The 24,830-nt window shown below is 32.7% G+C and overlaps 2 protein-coding genes across 3 annotated transcripts in view; both read left to right on the top strand.

The window, feature by feature from the left end:
- The first annotated feature begins 2,458 nt into the window (after positions 1 to 2,458).
- LOC105248648 (glutamate receptor ionotropic, kainate 2) lies at positions 2,459 to 11,958 on the top strand. Of its 2 annotated transcripts, none has more exons than XM_025411865.1 (16): positions 2,459 to 2,661; positions 4,022 to 4,103; positions 4,206 to 4,364; positions 4,709 to 4,890; positions 5,546 to 5,703; positions 5,977 to 6,118; positions 6,390 to 6,692; positions 6,919 to 7,137; positions 7,695 to 7,901; positions 8,290 to 8,374; positions 8,477 to 8,753; positions 9,376 to 9,574; positions 9,709 to 9,934; positions 10,105 to 10,220; positions 11,200 to 11,346; positions 11,442 to 11,958. In XM_025411865.1, the coding sequence occupies exons 1-16, from the start codon at positions 2,497 to 2,499 to the stop codon at positions 11,541 to 11,543; spliced, it is 2,769 nt and encodes a 922-aa protein (XP_025267650.1). In that variant the 5' UTR covers positions 2,459 to 2,496; the 3' UTR covers positions 11,544 to 11,958. The 2 variants fall into 2 exon arrangements, with proteins under 2 accessions (XP_025267650.1, XP_025267651.1); XM_025411866.1 differs by lacking the exon at positions 2,459 to 2,661 and adding an exon at positions 3,052 to 3,089.
- Positions 11,959 to 18,983: 7,025 nt separating this feature from the next.
- Positions 18,984 to 24,830, top strand: part of LOC105247890 — a 79,732-nt gene continuing 73,885 nt past the window's right edge. The window contains exon 1 of the mRNA XM_020026435.2: positions 18,984 to 19,434. The gene's annotated coding sequence lies outside the window, so the exon portion shown is untranslated. The remainder of the gene's footprint in view (positions 19,435 to 24,830) is intronic.

Here is a 24,830-nt window from a genome sequence, read left to right as displayed (position 1 = left end):
ATTCTTGTTTAAATATGGGCTGAAAATGATAGATAGTGCAAAGTATCGTGTATTCCGTAATGTCAACATTACTTTATACTAAAAAAATGATTTATTTTCACCTTAAAGGAAAGATTGAATGCACTTTTCGCAATGCAACTTTGGCGCTCGCATCTTGCTTTCGCAATCGCGTAAATATTATATAGTAAAAATCATGTTAAACTGTATTATTTAACATACAATATATTGAGAAGAAAATATATTGAGAAAAAACAAATCGAAAGGAACAAAAAGAAGGATCTCATTTTGATAAAGTTCATAAATTGTAAAAGCAAATTTTCGTTTCCACGTCACTACATAATAATTACACTGAGAAAAAATTTGGTTGCATTGATTAAAAATCTGGTAGATTCATTCAATATGTCTGTTGGAAAATGGACGAATCAGAATTCCTTTAGGAATTACCAGATGAGTATGATTAATTTTTTCCTGTTAAATTTATTAAATTTTCTTGGTAATAATACTAAATTTACAAAAAAAATGGTATCACTGTGTTTATGTTTAGTTAATATAATAACAAGTTTTATAGATGCAACTAGAAAATACTAACCAAATCTTTGTAGGAAAAGTCTATTAAACATTCTAATTATTTATAAAAAATCGATTCTTATTATGACTATTCTACTTTAATCAAAATGCCTTCTGTTAGATACGTCTTGTTGATACAATCAAACAATGTTTCTCAGTGTAAAAATAGAAAATCATTATATACAACATGATTCTCATAAATACATAGTTTATAATACCTAGAAACTTTATATTTTTAAATATGCAAGATTATTAAATTATTGATTATTAAATTATTAAAGATTATTAGATTATTAAATTATTAAATTATATAGCATTTTTGCTTTATAATATTCCATAAATAACGTAATTTTAAAAGTGACATTATCTTGCTAATTATATTAATACTGCCACACCGTTGCTCGCCTCGAGAACGCCGATCCCGAGGGAGTAGCGTGCAAGCTTTGACCAATATGATAATTATATTAAAAGTTGTTAAGGCGGTATCTTCAAAGATTACGGTAGCGTACGGTATCTTGTAACTCCCCGGAAAGGAGAGTGAAATTGGGCGCCAGGCACGGTATTTCCGTACCACGATAACGATACGGTAACGGTAATGTCCGGTAACCCAGGGCTCAGTATGTGGCAGAGGGGCAGGGTTCTTTGTGAATTATATATAGAGAGAGAACGCTAGATGATTTCCAGAAGAGAGAAATAATCGACGCTCAATTTATCTTACTCACAATTACTTAAAATATATTGAACAGTTAGAATACAGAATAAACAATGTAACAGAGATAAGAATAGTATAATAGATAAGATTCGGTAGATAAAAAAAATAAAAGAAAGAACAGATAAATTTCGGAATATAAACAATCGATAATACGAGTTTGACAGACAAAGGACTTAAGACTTATAACGGATAACGCGAAGGTCACATGTAATCATAACGGAAATAATCTATTCATAATGCGCGATACAACGGTGAAAACGATATGAAAACGAATGTAATATTTCTCGAATCACGGTAAGAAAAATCACTTAATAATTAACGGCGAGGTAATCTATAACACTCGATAGACAATATTACGCCAGATTTCAGAACACGCTACGAGGCACGAGCCTCGCTAAGAGATTTCGGTATAAATTAAATGATATTCTACACAATAATCAGCGGTAATCAGCGGCAATCAATTGTGAGATCCGAATTACGATCAGAATATAGCAGACACGTATGATTTCAGAACATACTCGGAGGCACCAGCCTCGTGTACAATTTCGATATAAATCGAACCAAACTTTGTGTGATTTTTAACGGTAACTTATAATGCTGATATTCGGTAATAACCGACAACGATTACAGGGGAATAATCAAGTATAATTTCGGTATAATTTCCTAGACACGCGCCTCCCAAAAGATTTCGATATAAATCGCATCGACGTTTTCTTTACAATAATCCGTAATAGCGAGCGACAATACATTCAATATTTATTAGAGGCTATTTGCAACGGTAATCTCGAGGATATTAATGCGGATATTATTGTGCTCTATTCAACGGTCTTATTGCGACCTTTTATCCTCAACAACTGACTCAAAGCAATATAATTTCAAACGAATAGTAACGGTTACATATCTCTCGGCGGAGAGTTCGCGGTAGATAATTTTCTTGCAGAGCAGCTTTTCGAATTTACGGTAACCCAGACTCGCCAAGAACATCCCCGCGCAAATCCCGCTTTTCTTTACGCGGTACGGAACGGCCAGAATTTCACGTCCCATCGGGACTTGCAATTCGGCACGGAACGTAGCGCAAAAATTTAACAATAAATGCGATATAGAAACGAAACGGTATATTGCGGTACGGCACGAGACTGTCGGCACGAACCTCCCCCGAGAGAGACAGATCCGCGACACCCGGGGACAGCTGGCGCCCAGTAATTAACGATAAAAGTATGCAGACTTTACGCGAGAATTTATACGGATACGACCGTCGCCAGGCGACAGTACTCCTACGAGCGGTGACGCCAGCTGATTCCGGACGAAAATCGAGAGGCTACCTGTGCGGCGGCTTACAGTTTTCCGACGTGGCGGCTTCCTCCGAGGGTCGTCTCCTCTGGGTTCGTAAATGATGTGAAATCATCTTGCTCGAGGCTCATCGGACAGTGCCGAGAACGGGATGGGTCCGCGAGGCCCTCGATTCCCTCGCCGATTTTCCGCGCACCTTCTCCAAGATTAGCGAGAAGGGGTCGACTCTCCGCCCCTTCAAAATTTTGGCTGCTGACGGTCGGTTGCCCTTCCACAGGGGCCCAGAATTCGCTGACGATGTCTCAAACGGTAGTTCTTGTGTTCGCTTAGACGGGACCGGCTGTCCAGGTCGTATCCTCGTCTGCTTCACCTCCGTTTCCCAGTCGGCTTGGGAGGTTGCTCGTGGCTTCTCCGTCCGGACTTTCCGCCGTCTTTTATCTGAAAATCGCCGGGATTAATATGGTTCCGGTATATGATTGGCGGCGACGCGGGATCTCGGTACTTGACCTCTTTTTCTGCGGTAACCTTTGGTCCATTCTGAGTCCCTTCTCCGCGGTATATTCGGGATCCTCATGTATCTTCTTCTTCACTCGGTATCTTACGGGATCTTCATCTACATATAGAGATAACGCACGCTCGCACAGTCACCGCATTCTATGCACGCAACTCAAATTGATGCTAAAAAATCAATCTTAAATTGGTCCCCCTCAGGCGCGAGGGACGACCCCGCGTTCGCGTTTTCCCCTCGACAGGATCACCGTGACGGAGCTTAAAAAGCGTCACGTCGCAATACCAATTTCTGTTTTCCTAATAAAACAATTAAATAGTTTTAAATAAAAACGAAGTTGAGACAGAGCTTTTAATACCAAAACCTAAAACATTAAAATATTTACACGTTTGTGTTATTTGAATAAAAAATGTATTATAAATTATATTAATATATTAAATCATTTGTCCAAATCATTTGTCTTTGAGAAAAAAATCATGAAATCTCTATTAAAAGAATCTTTATGCACTACTGACGACTAACAAAAATTATCAGTGAACCATATGTCAGTTGTTTTCAACAGATAAATTGAGAGAAGCTTTATTATTAGCTAGATTATATAGAGTAGATATGATCCAGCGGTGTGAGAAGTGTCTAAATATACTATAGTTATGTGTATATATATATATGTATATATCAATATATTTGTACGCATGAGGTCACATAAAGTAGCAGTGCAATAGCATCAATGAAATAATAATATTAATAAACAAAGACAAACTTAATTTTAATCAAGATTAATTTAAATTTCCCATAAGATTTTTTATTTTTAGAAAAATAAAAACCATTGAATACTGATCCTTATAATTTTTTATTATTAGAAAAGTAAAAACTGTCTAATACTGATAATACATTGTACCATTTATTGCATGTATTGCATTGCTGTTAGAATGATTCTCTTTTAGAATGGTCGAGAAATGCTGCTTTTATATATTACGGCTGCATTTATATCCCTTATTTTGGGATTTCCTAGAAGAATTCCTATTGGTAAGCATAAGCGTCGTATGTTTTTCATTCATAAATAACGAGTGATAGGAATAAAATATTCATAATTGATCCATTGCATTGATGAAAATTGAATAATCGCAGGAGGTATATTCGATAGCGATGAAATGATTCAAAGAGCGTTTAAGATATCAATCAAAGCAGTGAATAAAAATATCACTGCATCCGAGAACGCTATGGGCGTATTATTAACATCGAGAACCGAAAAAATCAACAAGAATGCCTTTCGCGTAGCAAAAATAGGTATATTATCATTTTATGTATATATTCAAATTAATATAAAATTATACACGCATTCTTTTATTTATATAACTCTCATATATAATCCATAATTAAAAACAAATTAATTATCATAATTAATATCACAACATATATACTTTCGCAATTCTGCAGCTTATTTATTAAAAATTTTTTCAAACTATATGCGATCATTGAAAATAAATTTCCACAAATATTTACTAAAATATGTAGACTAGATAGTTCAATTTACTAACTTTATTAAATTAGATCTCAATTTATACGATAAATAATGTGTACTAAAGTGTACTAGTGAGATTGTATTATACATTTTTGGGCATTGTGTATAGCATGCAAATTAGTAAACAGCAGAATTGCCGGAATATTCGGTCCCCAGGACAAACTGACAGCGAATTACGTTCAAAGTATGTGCGATACCTTGGACATACCTTATATTGCTGCCAGATGGGATTCCAAATCAAAACACAGCAATGGGATAAATCTATACCCACACCCTAATATGCTTTCCACGGTACTTGTTTATATCTCTAATCACTTAGAAATAACTTGGGCCGCATAACTGCAATCAACTTATTTTCGATTTTTTAGGAAAATGTAAAATTAGACTTTACAAAAAGGAAAATAAAAAGACAATATATTGCATACAAAAACATTTTTTATCCATTGCTTTACAAACAAACTGTTTAAATAAATATCTCAAATTTACTGCATTTTTTCTTGGATTGATATTTTTTGTTATTGCAAACATTATTATTTTTCAAGCTGTAACATTTACTAATTGCTGATCAAATAATGATAGAATTAATTAAAACCAAAAGTATCATAAATTAAATGCAAAATTAGACTTTACAAAAAGAACTTAAATTAAAATAGAAAGGCAATATATAATATTGCATACAAACATTTTTTATTTATTGCTCTACAAACAAACTATTTAAATAAATATCTCAAATTTACTGCACTTTTTCTTGGATTGATATTTTTTTATTGCAAACATATTATTTTTCAAGATGCAACATTTACTAATTGCTAATCAAATAATTGCTAATCAAATAATGATAAAATTATACCAAAAACACAAAAGTATCATAAATTAAAATCTTTGCTGTTTAATATATTTCAATGATTAATATTAATGAGATTAATTTTTGGTATATATAATTTAGGTTTTTCATGATCTAATAAAAGAATACAAATGGCAAAAATATGCAATACTTTACGACAACACGGATGGCCTGATTCGCATAAGTCGTTTGCTAAAATTGCCAGGCGGCTGTACCATTTCCGCCATGGCATTTCATTTGGGAAGTGGACCAAATTTTAGGTAAGCATGCATGGACCATATAAATAGGTCGTTCCTGGAACAAGCTTGCGTGCATGCACAAACGACGTTTGTCAAACAAAGTTATTCCGCACCTGTGTCGTTATTTAGCTCCGCCGTAAACGCCAGAAAATATCGCGATGATTTATGATATGACTATCTGAGTATGATGCAAACGTCGCTCGCACAGCCACATGTCGCCATTGCCAAGAATTTTTCAAAGAGATATAAGAGCTATACGAAAATTAATTAACGGAATAATTTATTTGTGTGCAGGCAAACCATAAAAGAAGTAAAAATATCCGATTACAGAAATATCATAATCGATTGTTCACATGACATTCTTTCGTCTGTTCTCAAGCAAGCACAGCAAGTCGGAATACTATCAGAAAAATATAGAGTGATCGTTACTTCTTTGGTAAGATATCTTATCGCTTTTTTTATAAGACATAGAAACATTATATTTTATAATTACAAAAATTCATATACAAAAATACATCATTTCTAGATTTCAAATAAAAACTACTTTTAATTGTATCAATCTTCCAAATTTTATTTGATTCGAACGAAGTTACAGATATGCATATATATGACACATATTTTATTATTTATTATTATTATCTTAATTATTTATTATTAATATTTTTTATTTATTATTAATATTATATTTATTATATAATATTCATTAGGACTTGCAGACTCTGGATTTAGAACCGTATCAATATTCCGGAGTGAATTTAACGGGCGTCCGTTTAATCAATCCGCAAAGTCCAATTGTTCAACGTATTCTGCAATCTCGGTCTCTCAATTGGAATTTAACGAACGGTTCTCACTTAAAAGTGGAACCAGCTCTTGCTTACGATGCTGTTCAACTTTTTGCAAGCGGTTATGCGCGATTACGCGATAGCGTTGAAGGAAATCTCAAGAAGTTATTCTGCAATGGTACGGAAGTTTGGGGACACGGTTCCAGCCTGAGTAATTATATGCGAAATGTATGTGTTTGATTACACAATATATTTAAATATATTGTGTTATATTTAAATTAATAATATATTTAAATAGAGCCTAACTTTTTCTAATTCTTAGCAAAAAAAAGAAAAAAGTATATATATATATGTTGAAAATTAATTTAAAAATTATTTTAAGAAATAATGCAATTTTATCTTGCATCGCTCCTTAATATTTTAATCAGAGAATCCTTCTTTAAATTGATGCTAGGAGCAAATAAACGGATTGAGCGGAATGATAAAATTCGATACTGCCGGATTCCGGACCGAATTCCAATTGGACATTGTACATCTCGGATATCAAGGATTGCGAAAAATCGGAACATGGGAAACGAATGTTGGTATTCAATGGGATCCGAGGCATAGAATTCCTGAAGTGAATGATGAGAAGAGTTTACGTGACAAACATTTTCTTGTCATGATATCGTTAGTATGTTCCAGTATAATATTTGTTTCTTGAAATGTGTTTCTTTAAAATCTATAATTAATTAAATCATCAAGAAAAAATAAGTGTAATGTAATGTTTTTGAATCTTTTAATTATTAAGCTACAAGAGGGAATTATGACGCGATTATGTAATGAAGAAAATGCAATAATTTTATAAAATGTATCATAAAAGAAATTTTAAGTTCAAATAAAACACATATATGCATGCATGTGAAACTTTATGCAAAAAGCAAGTGATGGAAATAATGATACACTCACAATCAAATAATATAATAAAACACATAACTCAATATTATCAATCATAATACAGTATTTTAATTGCTTCCTTGTAAAGAAAATATTATTGCAATTAAGAAACCATAACTATCTATGTTCATATGCATTTTCAACCACATAACTATCTATGTTCATATGCATTTTCATTTTATATATATATATATATATATATATATATATATATAATTTTTTAAATATAATTTTCAATACATATAATATAAAAAAGCTAAAAAATATTCTTGATTAGATAAAAATAAATTTCAGACCGAGCCATACGGAATGCTTAAACAATCAATTTCTATAACAGTTGGAAACGATCGATATGAGGGCTTTGCGATCGATATAATTCAAGAAATGAGCAAGATACTGGGATTTAATTACACCTTTGAAGTTCAAGCCGACAACGTGTATGGATCGCTCAATAAAACAACCGGCCAGTGGAACGGCATGTTAGGAAGAATAATCGCTGGAGTAAGTCAATGGGGCATTTCTTCACGTTTTAATCCCATATAAACAACATAAGCGCATGATAAACTTGACCGACCTTCGTTCGCGAGTAGTGCTGCTACCTTTCATTGCATGCTAGATGTTGAAACACGTTGTAACTTCTTACATCGATAAAGCAGCTACCTCTATATTTCTGTAATATTATATTTTTAAGCGGTTTTTCTCCTTAAAATAAATCATCAGCTCATTAATATCTATTTTAACATATTGTCGGAAAGAAATATATATTTATATTTTCATTATTTTCCCTCTAAATAATAAAAATCAAAAATTTGTGTACGATCAATAAATGAATTGAAATTATATTTTACATATTAAATAGAATGATAAAATTTTTCTTTTAATTTTGAAGACAGCGGACTTAGCGATCACAGATCTGACGATCACTGCAGAAAGACAGAATGCTGTAGATTTTACGAGTCCGTTTATGAATTTAGGTAAAACATGATGTCGCATGTTCTCGGTGTGAAATCATTAAGTATAAAGAATAAATCGTGAAATTTTATTTACGTCTTAATCAAATAATATTTTTTTTTTAGGAATAAGCGTCCTCTACAGAAAACCAACGGCCGTTCGTCTGAGTTTACTATCCTTTCTAGGACCATTCTCGGTAGACGTGTGGGTGCATCTGATCGTAGCTTACATCGTTGTGTCAATGTTATTATTCGTGATTGGGAAACTTTGTCCCACCGAATGGACAAATCCATATCCTTGTATCAGAGAGCCGGAAGTATTGGAAACGCCTTTCACTCTAATGGACACTCCGTTCTTCGTAATCGGAGCCTTACTAAAGGGTTCTACCGGATTTGCACCCGTGTGAGTTGATCTTCGCTTCGTGAAGCTCATCATAGAATGTTTCTGAGATATTTCTCTTACATGCAATTAAACTTTTACCAAGTGCACAATAAAGTTTTATATCCTTGCAGATTTTTGTATACGTCAAAGAGTTAGTTACGCTGCGTGCAATTAATAATTATAGTCAAAATTGCATTATCTGTGATTGTTTGTGACGAAAAATATCATAGACTTTAAACAGCATATTTTAAAAAAATAAACAGCATATTTAAAAAAATAAACAGCATATTTAAAAAAAATAATACCAAATCTTATTTCACGTTAATCATCTCGTTAATCTGTAATTTCTAACATAAGGAAAAGTTAAAGAACTTTACAATATGTTATAATATTAATAATATTAATAATAATAATAAAAATAAATAATAAATATTAATAAAATAATAATAATAAAAATATTAATAATAATAATAAAATCATATTATTCCCCCTAATAATTATCTTAATTATAATTTAATTTAAATGATTCTTTCGAATCCAAAGACTTTCACGACAATCGCATTAGAAGTATGTAATATTGCTCAAAAATGCTCAATTTAATATAAAATAAAATACAAATAAAAAACAAAATAATATATTTCAGAGGAATTTCAACAAGAACCTTAACTGTTTCATGGTGGTTCTTCAATCTAATCATTGGATCGACGTACGTTGCCAATTTGGCAGCCGCGTTAGCCACAAAATCCGTTGCATGGCCCTTCCAGAAGGCGGAAAATCTGGCTTATCAACAGAAAATCAAGTACGGCGCGAAAAAGAATGGATCTACGCTCTCGTTCTTCAAGGTAAATGACATGATTTGTAAAAGAGGCTAGATAGTTGTCGACTATTATTAACGCATATTGGCTGACGATAATATTTCGCGTTATTATTATTTATGAAAGCCTCTGGACTTGGAGCGATCGATCTCGTTTTGCAGGATTCCTCGCACGAAGCATACAATATTATGTATAGTTATATGATGGATCATGCTGACGAGGTACTTATTGAAAAGATCGAAGATGGTGTGCGGAAGGTGCAGCAAGAGAATTATGCATATCTCATAGAGTCCACGTCAATTGAGTATATTAAGCAGAGAAAGTGTAATGTAACGCAGGTCGGTGGACTTTTAGATGCCAAGAGCTACGGGATAGCAATGAAGAAAGGTGGTTCGATTTTATGTAATTTACAATATAATAATAATTGAATATTATAGATACATATATCTCCATTTAATTGCTCTCAATTTGTTATACGTCATATTAATTATCTCAGAGTCGATGAAACGATTGAAATGTTTAATTTCATTTTTAATCAAATAAAATGTCGATGACAGATGCGCCTTATCGCACGGATTTCAGTGGTGCTATACTAAAGCTGCAGGAAAACGGTATAATCAATGAATTGCAATATAAATGGTGGAAACAGAAACGAGGCGGCAATGAATGTGAAGTATGTGATGTTTATGCTTCTGTCTTATATTATCGACTCCGCCTATTTCACCGCAAAAATGAAATTATATAAATCATATTATCGTGCGTAATTTTTAAAATGTGCCTTATCTCATAGATAATTATTTGATTGATTGATTACTGATTGATTAGTATGTCAATTATTTATTTTAAATTTTATTTATTTTAAAAACTTTATTTAATAATGCAAGGTACTTTCTTTAAAAATCATTCACGTCGGATTCTAATTTATTTGAGACAAAATTCCTATAAATAAATTATAAAAAGTATGTAGATGTGGTCTGCGAACGCCTGATGTAATTTGAGTCAAATTTAACTAAGCCAGGAAATTTTTTTTATCTCTGATTTTTACTTCCTCTCTATCTCTGTTTTCCAACTTTATTTATGAATCGTTTGGTTTCTGTGAAAGCACTATTCATCAAATATTAATTACAACCAAATCGCGATTTAATTAATGGGTTTTTTTTCCAAGTGCTGTTGTTAAAAAAAAAGACATAAGATCACTTCAAATTATTATAGATTCAATTAATTATCGAAAATACTTTTTTTTCAATTGTTCGTTTGGTTATTGATTTTTTATTTTTCTTTCATTTATTTGATTACACGTACAGATAAAAAACATGGCAAAGTATTTCACGTTATTTGGCCGCATTTATAGGTGAGTTGATTCAAACTTTACCGATTTAGTCTGTACGTGTTAGAAACGACGTAGCGATTCTGACGCGTGTTTGGCGCGTAAGCGAGTAAGCCAAAGTTAAAGTAAGAATAAGCCAAAGTGTAGTTACTTCAAGATTTACGAAGTAAACTGCTGGGTAAATTTTAAATTATTATGACGCAACTTGGAGAAAAATTTATATTCAGTTTGCAAAAACTTTAGTTCACTACTTAAACGTTAAACCACAATCATTTATCCATGACGTTTGAAAAAATTATCAATGTTGAAAATTTGATTTTTATAGGAAAAGATAAAAGTCCAAGTGAAAGCGTTAAATTTTGAAGACGTCAGCGGAGTATTTCTAATCATGATAAGCGGCGTTATGTTGTCGTGGCTTTTTGCAGGCTGGTCATTTCTTTGGAATGTTCGAAATCTTGCAACCAGATACAAGGTAACAGCATGCTTAATAATTCAAAATAATTCCGTATATTTCTCACAGAAATTATTTCTATAATGTTATAAAAATTGTTGTGTTTTACATTACAGGTATCTTACAAAGATCAGATCGTAGAAGAGTTAAAATTCTTAGCTAAGTGCAGTAGCAAGAAAATGGTTAAAAAAAAGAGAGACATCTCTCGAGACGATTAAAAGCAATAGCACCGATTGCTAATGAAGATACATATTACATCTATAGCAAGTTTTATATGTAAAAAAAGATCAAATATAATTAAAAGATTAAGTGAGCAAGAATTATTACGAGCAAGAATTATAACATTATTTGTAGAAGACGATAATGTCGACTTTAATGAAACTAAGGCAAAACATCGAAAGATCTTCGAGAAAACTTTACGCAAATTCTAGAAACTTGTTCTAACGATTATAATCTGCGTTAAGCCAGGACGGAGTAATGCAGAAAATAAGCGCTTCGCAGTAAATGCTTCTCTGGAAACCATATGAAAATGACGATTGCAGCGTTGCACATATAAAAAGAATCCCGTATGTAATATCGAACATTCTTGTTAAAATCATAAAGTGCTTCTAAATGACTCGCGAGAGCGACGAGCAGAACGCATCGATTCAATAAAAAATAAAAAAATAAAAATAAAATAAAAATAAAATAAAAATAAAAAAATTGTACGTTACATTTTATGCCAGAGAGATCACGCATACATTTGCGGATATTTATATAAGTATGTCTTTCGATGTCGGGAAAGATTACGTAGGAGAGCACCGGTTTGTGCGAGCCGCGATTTATCGAGGCTCCGAGATCCTCTCGCGAGCGATCAATGACGTAATGATCAAACTCCTGCGTTATCGAATAAGAAATGCGCTTCTCGACGTTAAACGCGGCAATCGCGGATCGACTCTCGCGGACGTACGTGCATAATGGAAGAGTCCCGTGAAAATATTTCTTAATGCATTCGAAGTGGGTAGGCGAGCAAATAATGGGGCTGTCTAACAGACTACTAGACACGATGCACAGTTCCTCCCGGCAGCATTAATATTCTCTCTGAAAGAATTCCACTACCAGCAACTGCTGGAACTTGGATCTTTTATCCTCCGATTTTATTCTCAAAACAATTCTGTACAAGACACGCTGCTTATCGTGTTTATACACTGCGAAAAATCGTTTGATTGTACCAACAAGACATATATAATTGAAGGCATTTTGGTTGAATCAAACAAGAATTTCTAGTTATCATGATAAGACTCGATTTTTTATAACTAGAATGTTTAATAGATTTTACTATAAGGATTTGATTAGTATTTTCTGATTAGATCTATAAAATTTCTTGTTACATTAATTTCTTTGCTTGCTTCTTAACTTAACTCGTATTCAATATTTGCCATGAAATGTGTATAAAGAACTAGTATTAACATTAAATCCAAAGTATATTTTTTTTCTTAGGAGTAGTAGTGCCAGAAAGAGAACGCTAGCTCTCTGATTGTGTGTGTTTGAGCTACATCCTCTTCTTGCATCACTGTTTATCAATTTAATTTCTAACAAACTGAATTTAAAATAATTTATTCAATAATCTAGACTGAATTTATGCAATAATCGTGTTGGAATTCAAAATATTAAACAGATTTTTGAGATTAGATGAAAAAAATTTTAGACGATTTGATGCTGATGAGTTTAATATTATTAACGGGAAAATTTGGTAAATTTAACAGGAAGAAATTAATCAGATTCATCCAGTAATTCCTACAAGAATTCTGGTTCGTCCATTTTCCAACAGACATACTGGTTGAATCTACCAGAATTCTAATTAATGCAACCAGATTTTTTTCTCAGTGTAAAGTCCTGAATAAATTTTCCGTCTATTACTTTATTCGTGAATAAATAAATTTTCCGTCACGCTATTACTTTATTCGTGAAAATATACGATGAAAATTGATAGCAATTGCAATAATAGCTGATAATGAAGGGTGAGAAATATCTGACGTCACAATTACCGTTTAGCAAAATATTACATATAATTATATAATATTATATATAATTATTATATTATACAAAATTATATAATATTATATATAATATTATATATAATATAAAAAAAAATATGCAGCATATCATGGATCAAACACTTCTTAATGTCTTTTTATACGACCTATATAATATCAGATCTAAAATTTTTCAAACTATGATAACATGTAATAAGCATTACCAAGTCTGAAATTTGCATAATTTGGAGAACATTAAAGAATAACCGCAACTAATCCCTGATTACTAATAACGTTCGAAATAAGAAGATAAGGAATATTTAATTGTTGGACATTAAACTGAATTGTCCGGCATCATAAGGTCATTAGGGATCACCGCTTATCTCTATCATTTTGTCGTAAACACATCCGCGTATATATCCATGGGTATAGTCATCCGTGCGTGATGGAAGTAACAAAGAAGATCCGGCGGGGAGATACGCGCAACAGCGCGTAACCACTGATAGGTATCCTCACGAACAGAAGAGATCTGCTCTCCGGCTGTGCGCTAAACGATGAAAGTCGCGCACTCTCCCTCCGCCTGGAATTTTCGCCTTCGTTTTACGAAGCGCTGTTCGACCGATGACATAAACCCTCAGGAATCTTCGATTACCAGGTCCAGGAGGGAGAGCAAGCCCGATGGAAAGACGCAATGGCATCTCAACAAGAGGAGAGCGCGTCTTCGAGCGTTTTATTCAGAGGCCAACGGTGAAAGAGTTGCGCGGGTGGGGAAACAGCGCTTGTAAGCTAGTATTAAAAGGCCATTAAAAGGCTCGACATGACGTACGACTTTGTGAACCAGCGAATGAAAGTTCTCTTAGGTCTGCCTCTCGCCCGTTCTGCCTTGCACCTGGATAAGAAGGTATCGAGTAGACTAGATACGCGCCTGTAATTTCGTCCTCTCTCACGCTAGCTCTCTCTGTCGTGTTCTCATATTGTCCCTCTGATTAGGGATGCTGTTGGCGCGAAATTTATGATCGTCATGTATGAGGACCGGGGAGACTGTCGCTTAATTCGCATTAGCTTCCTCGCCTCTATCCATTTCATCAGTGAGCGAGAGACTCACTGATTAGGGAAACAGGAACTGTGAGATTTACGATCGGCGCGTGCTCGTTGGATTTGAAATGAAATTTGCGGAAATACACGCCAGATCCCAAGATCTGCGTTTCCGAGATTTCCACTCATATATCAAACTTATTGTCAGATCAAATGCGCGAGCATGTGTCTCTCGACTTAAAATAATCGATTGCAGAGATACTGAAAAATTTTCTTTGGTATTTACATATTTTCAACTTTATTTATCTATTTGAAAACATTTCGTTCATCGACAATTTAAATGCAAAGTAAAAATTGTATGCAATTTTTTTATCGCGTAATAAAAAATATAGCAGAATTGATCTATTTTCCTCGAAATCACGAAAAATTTTTAAAAAAGTTATTTGCAGGAAAAATGTAATTTATAGAATTTGAGTTGAATTTCTCGAGAAAAATTAGTTATCAAGTTATAGTGTGTTAAAAATACATTTTAAGGAACTAAACAGTGTGTTCTTTTTTAAAGTGCAGAATAAGAAAAATAAAAAAATCTTAAATAATCACCGACTGCGCGTTAAAGTTGAAACTTCATGATGATTTTTCAATGAGTTTCAACGGTTTGAAAATTTGTAGAAAACATTTGTCTTTTAAAATTGCTAATATTTCTATTACTTGCAAATATATAGTATATGCAATTGTTCTCGATGGTGACAAATTATCAATAATAATAGAACTTAAATTTAAATTTACATATATTATTATATTATTATTAAATTTAAATTTACATATATTGATATCTCATTTTATTCCATCCGCACACGCGCAGGAGTGTGTGAAATTTGGATAATAAAAGGGGATATCAATAATCGTTGAATTCATCATCTGAAGACATCAAAGAAGACAGAAATTATTATCTGATTTATATTTGCTTAATGTATGTATAAATAAGCAAATTAATGGATATAATTAAAATCTGACGCTAGGTATTTTGAGAATTAAACATTACAGAATTATTTTATCTGATCACAGATGAACATTACTGCTTGTATTGCTAAAAACAAACTTAAAAAGAATCTTGTTAACAAAGGGAATTGACAGTTTTGAATATAAAAAAATACATAATTTTCAAAAATATAAATTTCTGTAAACAAGAATCTTATTATGACATTATGTGTGAATTCAGAAATAGTAAAATTATTAAATTTGCTTCATGTAGAACGTCTCAAATTTTTTAGTTTATAAAAATTTCTTCTTTTTACATATATATTTATACATATCTTTAATTTCAATGTTAAACATTTTTTAATTTCAATGTTAAACATTTTTATTAATAACAATTATTTGATTAATAAAAATATTTGTTTCTTAATAAAAAATTATCAACACCAACAGTTTCTAAGTATTTTTGGTAATGTTTGAAAGTTTAATAAATTTTACAAAATGCACATATCTGTAGTATAAAAATAATAAAAAAAACTTTAATTATCTCTTTACAAAACAAACTTTAACAAAATATAACTTGATGCAACAATTGATAACAACAAATATATTAAAAAATTTGAATATCACAATATTAAAAAATGTAAAACGTAGGATGAAATTTTCGTTCAAAAATATGCAATTTTAAATTATTCAAGGAATCTAATAAATCACAAGCATTATTAAGCGAAAATTAAAATTTATTTTTGTTCATGATATCTCTCTCGTCAATTGCTTTAAATAATCTCGAGAAATACTCAAAATACGACACATATATTTGCTTCTTGCGTCATAGTTTACCATTAAATGTCATGGTACTTAGCTATTCCAACATATTAAAGACCTAACGCCAAAATGCTCAACGAAACGCTCCGCATCCGCCGAGTCGTTAATCGTCGTTATCGTGACGACAAAGCAAAATTAGTGGGCGCGCCTAGCACGGCCGAGGAAAATTAGGGAAGATTAACGCGCGTTTTCCATTACCTGTGTGTTCCGCAGCACATCTGAGGTAGAATATGTGATATGAGGTGCAAATATCCACCTTGCGTGCGCGCATCTGTGAAATCTTAATATTTGCGGCTCTCATTCGTTTAATGCGTTGTGTCTCATCTAGTTAATATACTGATAGTCTTGAATGTGTCAGATACATTCCAATTATCTCTAAACGCGCATTTATTTTAGATCGTTCAATTTTTTTTATTCCGACCATGTGTATTCAGGTGCATCGCAATATCCATGGTCGGCGATTTTCCGGAATTCCGCTTGATTTACGTCATTTAATTACGAGAATTAATATTCGGCAATTTTCCCCGCAATACGATTTAACCAAAATACTCGTTTTAGGTGATATATGCTTTAATTTGGGATACGTAAAAAAGCACACGTGCAATAAAATTAATTTAATAATTCTTAATAAATGATTCTCTGTGAAATGGGTCCCTAACTTATTGATCGATAATAAAATCTACAACACCTAAAAGATAATAAAGACTTATATTTTCTTTGTGCAACAATGTTATATATAATAACGTTTCTTCCTCATTTATAACTTACACAAAATTTAATAGCAATTTAACTTCATAATTAAAATTAGATTCCATTACAGCAAAGTACCGTTTATTAAATGACGATAAAGTAAGACATTAGCATGAAAATGACTTATATAATAAGATGAACAAATTTTCAACAGCGCCAGTAAAAGATGATTAACTGATCCATCCAAATAGAAACGCATTAAAAATTTGAAATGTTTTAAAATTTGTTTTTAAGGATGTTTTGTACAATTCTCAGCAAAGTAGCTGAAAATCAATATTGACGAATATATCTACTTTTGGTGTATTTTGAGTATGAGAAATTGTGTGGAATCTTACAATTTGATCTTAGCTACAGGGCAGAGATGTATTTTTTAATATTTATTACGTTTTTAATGAAATATTCCGAATTTTGTTAATCAAAATGATTAACTTTTGGCAGAGAATTTCGCCTTGTGACAGATACATGGCTAACTTCATTAAATTATATTTAATTAATTATATTTAATTAATTATATTTAATAATCAATTCGGTGCAAATTAAAATCGTTATAACTTGTGAACACTTTAGTGAATCGATTTAAAAATTGTACTGAAGATTCTAAACGTATGTAAGGACATTCTGTACAATTTTCATTAAATTCTCAATATTTTGAAAATAGGTACAAAACATCCTTAATGAAATATTCCGAATTTTGTTAATCGAAATGATTAACTTTTGGCAGAGAATTTCGCCTTGTGACAGATACATACATGGCTAACTTCATTGAATTATATTTAATATCTTTTTAATCAGTTAGTACTTGTATAATATTATTTGACCAAATATTTCTTCTGTACCTAAACTTTAGCAAATTTTAAACAAATTCTGAATATTATTTCCATATGTTTAAATCGACGTTATACATTTCCCATAAGAACTCATGTTAATTCGGTGCAAATTAAAATCCTTATAATTTGTGAACGCTTTAGTGAATCGATTTAAAAATTGTACTGAAGATTCTAAACATATGTTCTGTACAATTTTCATTTTAAATTCTCAATATTTTGAATATAGGTACAAAACATCCTTAAAAATAGATGCAAAAATATTTAAATAAATATCCGATATTTTTTCAAATTTTTTATATTTTCTATTTCTCATATTTTCTATTTCTTCTTCAATGTAACATTTATTCATATGAAAAATTCAACTAAAACACAACCAAGGGAAATTCCGGGAAAAATTCATATGACTCGAAAGATAATTTCGCACGCTCCCAGCGGTGTCGAATAGCTCGCGGCATCGTGTGAGATCGCGAACGCGATGGATAACGCAATTACTCATGCAAGCGATCTGACGATGATGCGTGCGTTTTGTTCGTATATCCGATTAAGAAGTCACTGCGAGTCCTGACCGCGGGCAACACATTCCGCGTTCTAACAAGTCGGGAGGCAGAAAAAGAGGCATGGGTGAAAAGGAAGAAAAACTTCCGAGGGGAGTTAACTCTCCGTCTTGGAGAGTGAGCTGCAGGGAAGTCGGCGTCGAGAAGTCGAGGTCGCTCATTCGTCAGGTCGAGACGAAACTCGTGAATTAACTTTTGCGTGCAATTTCTCGCAGTGCAAATCGCGGAGAGGTGGCTTCCGACTTGGTCCCCGAGTTGATATAATTATGACGCTAATAACCAGTGTCCTTTTAGGGACACGATTCTCGTTTATCGCGATACGCGGCACGTTCGCAACGTACGATCTGCGAAACCTTGCGAAACGCATCGCTTAACGAACGATAGCAACAAAGAGAGGTCGCTCAATGAGTAGCAAACGTGTATCTTTAGGCGAGGACATTCGCGTTCTCTGTATATCCGAGCACCGCCCTATCTGCGCACGCAATTTAGATTCGAAAGCGGCGGAACACTCCGGGCAGATTGCAACATCGGGAATGCCGTCGGCTGATATTTATAGCCCTCCGCGTGCATCCCTGGGAGAAACGTCATTTATTCCATTGCCGCTAACAATAGATGGCCGTCTCTTATTTCTTCGGTGATAAATTTGCGCCGCATTGTGAAAGTTACACATGCGTTTGATGCTATCTCGGGAGGAGTAAATTTTCGGAGCAAATTTCGGACATTTTTCCGTACGCTTGCCTTTTTATCGCACGATCGCGCAAATTACCGAGTACTTATAAATCTTGCTTATCATGGTGCGTATTATGAGAGAGGGACGGAATCTCTTTTTAATTCGCGCGAGAGAAATCGTAACACTTGCGTGAGCATTATGTATGGACAGTGCAAACGCCGGTAATCGCTCAAGTGGAGAATGTAAATCTGAACCGCCAACGAACCAGACGTGTCCCTCGAAGGGACAGCGCGTAGTATTTGTAAGGATGAAGGAAGATTAAGTGCTACGTAGGACGAACAATGTGACGCACGTCGCGAAGCCGCGAGTCCGTCCGGCTTCGTTGTCACTAACGCGTCTCTGTTTGCGGTTGAATAAATCGATCGCGAGAGAGACAACATTGGAAATAATCTCCTTAGGTAACACACCATGGAAATATCTGTTCGTGTATTGCTGCATGCAAATACTTGGACGATGCAAGTTGAATTCTCCAAAACAAATGTAGAGGATTTTAATTAATTGATTGAATAATAAAATTTTAGAAATAATTATAAATAATGGAATATTTATAAATAATTTACTAAATAATGCTATTATTTTGATATTCATATTTCATAAATATAACATTGTTATGTTAAACTAAAAATAAATAAATTTAGAAAAGAAAGGCTTTCGGACTGTGACGTAGGATGTTAGTACGAAAAAGTAATTAACAATTGAAAACGCAAGACAGAGCCACTAAATTAAAAAATGATTTAATAAGCCAAACTCTGTCGGCACAAAAGACTATCAAAATACAATTTAACAGACAGACGCACGTTCCGATCTTCTACAGATCCTTTTCAATGTCATACAAATAATAAAGATATAAACGCTAAAATTAAGACAAAGGAGGTCATGAGGACCTTAATAACGGTTATAAAATATTTGAACGCATGAATTAACGGTTGATATTACGTGGAAAATACAATTTCTGAGAAAAATGTCAAGCAAAAACATAATAAGAGACATAAAATGCTGTAAGAGAGCACAGCTTACCTCGATATCAAGACAAGTGCGCTATAAATGAAAAAGACGTCTGAGTTCGAAACTCCCTGGATGAATCCATCCAAAGTAAAAATTAACGAATTAAAGATGTCCAAAAAGTGGCAGCCTGTAAAAAAGAACAAACAAGAACAAACAAAAATTTTGTTTCTTGTTTTTTCTTTTTTATAGGGTGCCACTTTATTATCAATTCCAATTCTTGTTACTCCTTGGACAGAGTGATTTATCTTTATGGATTATTTTTATCAATTTTATCATTACGACTTTTCTATGGCCGACATCTTTAATTCGTTTATTTTTACTCTTTGGATGGATTCATCGAGGGAGTTTAGAACTCAGACGTCTTTTTCATTTATAGCGCATTTGTCTTGATATCGAGGTGACCTGTGCTCTCTTACAGCATTTCATGTCTCTTATTATTTTTTTGCTTGACATTTTTCTCAGAAATTGCGTTTTCTACCAAGCGTAATACCGACCGTTAATTCATGCGTTTAAATATTTTGTAACCGTTATTAAGGTCCTCATGACCTCCTTTGTCTTAATTTTAGCGTTTATATCTTTATTATTTGTATGACATTGAAAAGAATCTCTTTTGTGACGGAGTTTGGCTTATTAAATCATTTTTTAATTTAGTGGCTCTGTCTTGCGTTTTTCATTGTTAATTACTTTTTCGTACTAACATCCTACGTCACAGTCCGAAAGCCTTTCTTTTCTAAATTTGTATTATTACTATACGGACTGTTAATCTTTCTTACTTTTAATTTTTAATTTTTAAAAATAAATATTATTGCACCGTAATACTTGGACGATGCAAGTTGAATTCTCCAAAAAAAAGATGTAGAGGATTTTAATTAATTGAATGATAGAATAATAAAATTTTAGAAATATTTATAAATAATGAAATATTTATAAATAATGAAATATTTATAAATAAATTACTAAATAATGCTATTATTTTGATATTCATATTCCATAAATATAACATTGTTATGTTAAACTAAAAATATTAATAAATATTATTGCAGCGTAACTGTGATTTAAAGAGGCATCTTATACACATGAGAACTCCAACAAGCTCATCTACGTTAGAAATTATACCTCGCAAGTGCTATCTGAGTTTTGATAAATGACGGTGACTTGCATGCTGTGAGTTACAAATATTCGTCATTATCCTAATACTTGATTAAACGAATGGCGAGAAAGCAACATTTAGTTTTCGACTTAAGCCAGTGATATCGCGAGCCATGAGAAATTCAACGAAGAGATGAATATTTGTCGCGATGCAACTTGCAAATACTTCAACGTCGGTTCTTCTAACGGTACTTCTCTCCCACGTTCGATTAGTACAAGTAATTTAATATGAAAACTCTGGTCAAAGAAGCATCTAGCATTTATCCATGTTCGAGCGAATGATAAATTACGCAAGTTGAAACTTTCGACCTCCTTATCTGGCACTCCCACTCATGAGAATCAAATTCAAATGTATGACATAATTAAGCGTTAATTAAATGCTAATTTATCGCTCTAATCTCGAATTTATTGGTCGCAAAATAAATTCGAAATAATTATAAACGCTTGTATTTATGCATGTATTAATCGCATTATTTGCGATATCTTTCACAGTTAATTCGAAAAATAATATGATATTAAGCTGATATTGTAAATTTAAAACTGATATTGATAATTTAAATTAAAAACTTTTTATTTTTAATTATTTTATTATTGTATAATTAATATTCTATTTATATTTATTATAAATTTATTATCTTTTATTATTATTATATAATTATAAAATATTACATGTATAAAAATTTCATCTTTTTAAATTCTATTTGCAGTATTCGTGAGCAATAGCAATTCAGATATATTTGTTCTTTTTTATTTGTTATAAATGTTTTTCAAAAATGAAAATGTCAGCAATTAATATTTAATCAACGTCTTCATCTTTAATATCAATTTTCTGTTAATTGATAAGAATAATATATTCGAAATTAGCATTTAAGTATGTCATAGCATTAGAAACTTCAAAAATAAGAAAAATGTAAATTTTTTGTTTGTCGAGGAAAAAAACCGATAAAATGCGCGTGATAACAATTTGCGAAAACTTGAAGCATTCCAATGCAATCATCGTCCGCTACTCATCGCATTTCTTCACGCGCAGATTCTGTGAAATTATTACGAGATTCGCCGCCGGCAGACTGGGAACCTAGGGTCCATTAATATCCGAGCGGAAATCTATAAACCGCGGGAAAAGTTTGGTAGTAAAATTAATAACGACATTAAATCATTCCAGGCGTCGAGACATAAAATCTATTTCTTGAATCTTACCATCGTCGTGATGATGGAACTAATGGAATGAATATACCTCGTCTCTCTTAAATTATATTGAAAACTGTGTGAGGATACTTAGTCTCAAGAAAAAGAAGAATTTAACATCTAAATTTCAATAGATTATTTAAATTTTTTAAATTAATTCTTTTCTATTTTTAACAAAGAATTAAATAATTTTTTTCTAGTCTCAGCAATGATGAACCGATCCTTATAATTACACTAAATTAAACTAAACTGAAATATTTTTTTATAATTCTTCTATTTATACTTATCATGTCATCAATTAATTAATTAATATAATTGTGCAATAAATCACCTAATCGATTTTTATGGAATCATTTCATATATATATATATATATATATATATATATATATATATATATTAAGGATTGGTTTATTAATGATTGGTCAACTAAATTTTTTAAAATATTTATGACCAGAATAATATCTACAATCTTAATTTTGAAACTACAAGATTTTTATAAAGTTTTTTATAAAGTTTAGTAAAATATATTTTTATAAAGTTTTTTATAAAGTTACGTTCAGTTGAAAATATATTTTCATGAAAGAAAAAAACACAACAAATTTCGAAATTAAAAAAGATATTTTTCCGAAATAAGAATAATTAAAGAGGAAGTAAAAATATATCATGATTATTAATAGCGTATTTTAAAAATGCTCCAGCTCTCCGTTTATGAAAGCCGATTAGTTCGTCTTACCATAATTTATAAAAGAAGTTATGAATGTTACTGAGCAAGGTTGTATATTCAAAGACTGGCAACGCTTTCGCATATTTTACTGCGATGAGCGTAAAATGATACAAGTAAAATACGACGAAACGGCCGTAACTTCTCGCGGGAATACGCAAATCTTCGTTAACGACTTCATCACGGACCGTGTTGTGGAATAGCATGCGATCTGAACGATCCCACGTATTCAGTGGAGGCATCCGTCTATGTTTAATCGAATGCATATTTTCGCATTGTCTTGAAGAGAAAAGAAAAATCAGCTGTAAAGGCACCGACGTAAAGATGTTAACGAAAGGTCTGAACGAAGAAACGCCGTGTAATGTTAATGAACGCAATTGTAAGTGTGGAAACGCTCGTCAACAGCTTTATCTAACTCTGATATTGGTGAGATTATATATTACGAGGGCTCGCAGAGAGAGGCTACGCGTTGCGCGAAGTCATTCTCATGCCTTAAGAGTCTTGTCTTGCGCTGTCAGTGCAGTTTCTCCTCGCATTCTTTTTCGTGCGCTTTCTTACGGGAATTTTACGTGCCCAGTTTATGATCTTCTGATATCAGAACCGGTATTAATTAATGTACATTCAAAACATTGATAAGAATGTAAGCGATGTGAGAATATATTTCTTCGTGGACACTGATCGCCGACATTTCGGGAGCTTGAACCGCGATTTGGTTCCGCATCTATCGAGAATCGAAATCCGAGGAAACGCATCGTATAAGAAAGGATGGGAGGAGGAAGAGGCCGAGATGCAGGATGATGCATCCTGCAGCATCGGCGGCTTCGACGGCGGCGGCGATGCCACTCAGGGGTCGAAGGTTAACTCGCCTAACGTCCGAGCACAGGCGGAATATAGATGCACGGTACCGTTCGCCGCTTCATTTCCTTGAGTTATGGTCAATTACGGATGCCTTATCTCGCCGGCGTGGGTCCACGACTACCACCTACAAGAGGGGAGGAGAGGACGAACGAATGAGCGAGGAGATGCCTTCTCCGCTCTCTCGTAACCGTCACAGTCGGGGATAATCTAGCAACGTGTATCTATCCAGGAAAACATCCCACTGAGCCGCTCTCGCTAAATCTCGTCTTCTTTTCCACGTTCTCACGGAGACCAAGTATAATCGACGAACCTATACGTGTATCAAGTACCCGAGTTTAATGATAGGTCGTCCAATCAGTAACTCGCTTCGCGAAAATGGGCGCGCGCGATCGATCGCGAATCGCCGTTTATCTTGAATTAAGCGATGTCCGCGATGTTGGCATATCTTTGTACGATAGAGGCGATTATAATGTCAGGGTGTTGCACTCTTACCCCAAATATTGAGAAACGCAAATATTTATATGTGATAAATTGTATACTACATTTTTTATATACATGCGATCTTTAAAAAATTATTGTCCATTATTCTAATGAATTTCCTTTTCTATGAGTATCCTTTAAATTGAAAAACGCAAATATTTATATGTGACAAATTTTATACTACATTTTTTATATACATGGGATCTTTAAAAAATTATTGTCTATTATTCTAATGAATTTCCTTTCCTATGAGTATCCTTTAAATCTTTTCAATTATACTTTGGTGCGTAATCAAAGTTAATATCTCTAATTTTTTATTCCCATGCCTTGAAAATCAGCGCTACAAAAAATAAGGCTTCTTGAAAATTTTGAAATTTTTTTAAATCATTATACA

This window comes from Camponotus floridanus, unplaced genomic scaffold, assembly GCF_003227725.1.
Source record: "Camponotus floridanus strain SB8 unplaced genomic scaffold, Cflo_v7.5 scaffold44, whole genome shotgun sequence".
NCBI lineage: Eukaryota > Metazoa > Arthropoda > Insecta > Hymenoptera > Formicidae > Camponotus > Camponotus floridanus.
The sequence above is the reverse complement of the archived record's forward strand: the minus strand, read 5'-3'. Positions and strand labels throughout refer to the sequence as shown.